Here is a 2,120-nt window from a genome sequence, read left to right as displayed (position 1 = left end):
GCGAACGGCCTATTTTTACTTGCTTCACTGTCGCGCACCAACTCCGTCGGCCCCGGCGCGTCAGGACAGTACGCCATGGCGCCCCAGCAACCCGTGCACGCGCACCCGAGCGGGGGGGCCTCGCAGCCGCGCGAGCGAAGGAATGGAAGTCAAGGCGGCGGCGGGGGGGTGAGCGAGGGGAGCGAGGATAGCGAGGGCAGGTCGTCGTCGAGGGTCGCGAGGGGGAAGGGACGGAAGGGCGGGGCGGGGGCGAGGAGGAAGGCGGAGGAGGTGCCGGTAGCGAGTAAGGCGCCGCCGGCGAAGAAGGGGAAGCATGGCGGCATGGCGGCGTCGCAGCATTATATGGAGCCGGAGCCGCCGAGTGAGGAGGAGGATGTTAAGCAGGAGGAGTATAATGCGAATGGGAAGAAGATGACGGATGAGGAGAAGAGGAAGAACTTTTTGGAGAGGAATCGGTATGTCTTATTTGTCCCAAACTTTCACCCTCACCCCAATCCTTTCCCCCAAAAATCACCGGGAAAAAAAACTGGACGGAAAAACTAACCCCCCAAACAGCGTCGCAGCCCTCAAATGCCGCCAGCGCAAGAAACAATGGCTCGCCAACCTCCAACAGAAAGTCGAGATCTTCAGCTCCGAAAACGACTCGCTCACCAACCAGCTCGCCAGCCTGCGCGAGGAGGTCATCCAGCTCAAGACGCGTCTGCTCGCGCACAAGGACTGTCCCGTATCGCAGTCGCAGGCTATGGGGGGGTATCTGGGGGGGATTGAGTTTGGTGGCGGGGGGATGCGGGGGGTGGGATGATGCAGCAGGGGATGGCAGGGGGGATGCCGCCGGGGATGCCGCCGGGGATGCCGCCGGGTATGGGGGTCGGGGGGTGCAGTATGCTGGGATGATGGGGCAGGGGATGCCGGGGCAGGGGATGCCGGGGGGGGGGCAGCAGGTTATGGCGCAGGGGGGGGGAGATAGGCGGTTCTCGTGAGGCTGGTTTGATTCCTTCCCTCCTCGTCTAAGCCTTTGTTGCTGAGGCGAGAGAGGGAGACGTGCTATGATAATGGGTGTTGAACTGGACCGGACGGAACTTCTTTTTTATCACTGGTGGGATTTACCAGTGTGGTGGGGGGACAAAATTGGGGGGGGGGGGGGGGGGATGGGGGAGTTATATTGTGTTTATACGTCTGCTCTGTATTCATTTTTCCCTGTTCTTCTTCTTTCTCTTCACTAGATTTTTTTTTTACCAGTTTTTATGTGCTCTTTTGTTTTGTTTGGTGGGAGGGAAGAACGGATGGGTGGATGGGGGAGGAAGAAGGGGGGGGGGGGGGCGGGGTAGGCCGAGCGTGCCCCTGATGGATGTGGGAAAGTGCGAGGATGAGGAAGGGGTGGGGGTGTATTACTAAGACAAGACAAGACAAGACAAGATACGAGATGGAAGAGATGGGATGATGGGGTGGTGTCGGTGTTGATATGAGAGTGGGGGATGATTAGGGGATTGATTGTGGGGAAGAGGGGGGATGGGGGATACATATTTGTATATATAAATGAGAGCTTGTTCCAATACACTTTGTCGTGATCATCATGCGTGGTAACGTGAGCGAAAAGCAGGAACGAGATGGAGAAAGGGGGAGGCGGGGGAGATTGGAAGGAAGTAGGGTAGGGCGGGTATAGGTCTGGTGCGAGGAGGGGGTGCGAATGTGGGTGGTTGGGCGTGATGTGTGGTGATATAGCATAGCATGGCCTGTTGCAGGAGGAGATCGGGTCAGAGTCACACAGGAGCATCGGCGGTGACTACAAGTTCGTGGTCGGAGGGGCCGCTAGCTACAGGGGTTGTGGGGGTTTATGGGGGGGGGAGGGGGTCTTGGTGGTGGGGGTTCTTGTTGTCGTCGTGAAGGCAGATCTTAGCGATTACTTGATAGGCTCGTCGCATTATCCGTAGCGGTAAGCTTCAAACCCTCGATGGTTAAGCAAGCGTAGCTCTCGGTTTTCTAGCATTTCGGCCCTTGCCTTATTCTCCTCCGCCGTTTTGGCGGCTACCCTCCTCTCCACCAGATGTCTTTGCCCTGCGTAACGCATCTTTGAGCATTTCCACTTCGACTCCAAGCTTCTAACAGCCTATGTCCTTCTA

General features: G+C 57.8%; 1 protein-coding gene across 1 annotated transcript in view; it reads left to right on the top strand.

Moving 5' to 3' along the window:
- The window catches only part of VC83_08277 (uncharacterized protein), a gene marked incomplete at its 3' end in the record, with an annotated part of 2,543 nt that extends 1,741 nt beyond the window's left edge, over positions 1–802 (top strand). The window contains exons 2-3 of the mRNA XM_024471832.1: positions 1–455; positions 556–802. The exon at positions 1–455 is cut by the window's left edge and continues 767 nt beyond it. Of these exons, the coding sequence (XP_024320727.1) occupies positions 1–455; positions 556–802 (702 nt within the window). The remainder of the gene's footprint in view (positions 456–555) is intronic.
- Between the last annotated feature and the right edge of the window lie 1,318 nt (positions 803–2,120).

Source organism: Pseudogymnoascus destructans (assembly GCF_001641265.1).
Source record: "Pseudogymnoascus destructans isolate 20631-21 unplaced genomic scaffold scaffold_24, whole genome shotgun sequence".
In the NCBI taxonomy this organism is placed as follows: Eukaryota; Fungi; Ascomycota; class Leotiomycetes; order Thelebolales; family Thelebolaceae; genus Pseudogymnoascus; species Pseudogymnoascus destructans.
This window is presented reverse-complemented; position numbering and strand designations above follow the sequence as displayed.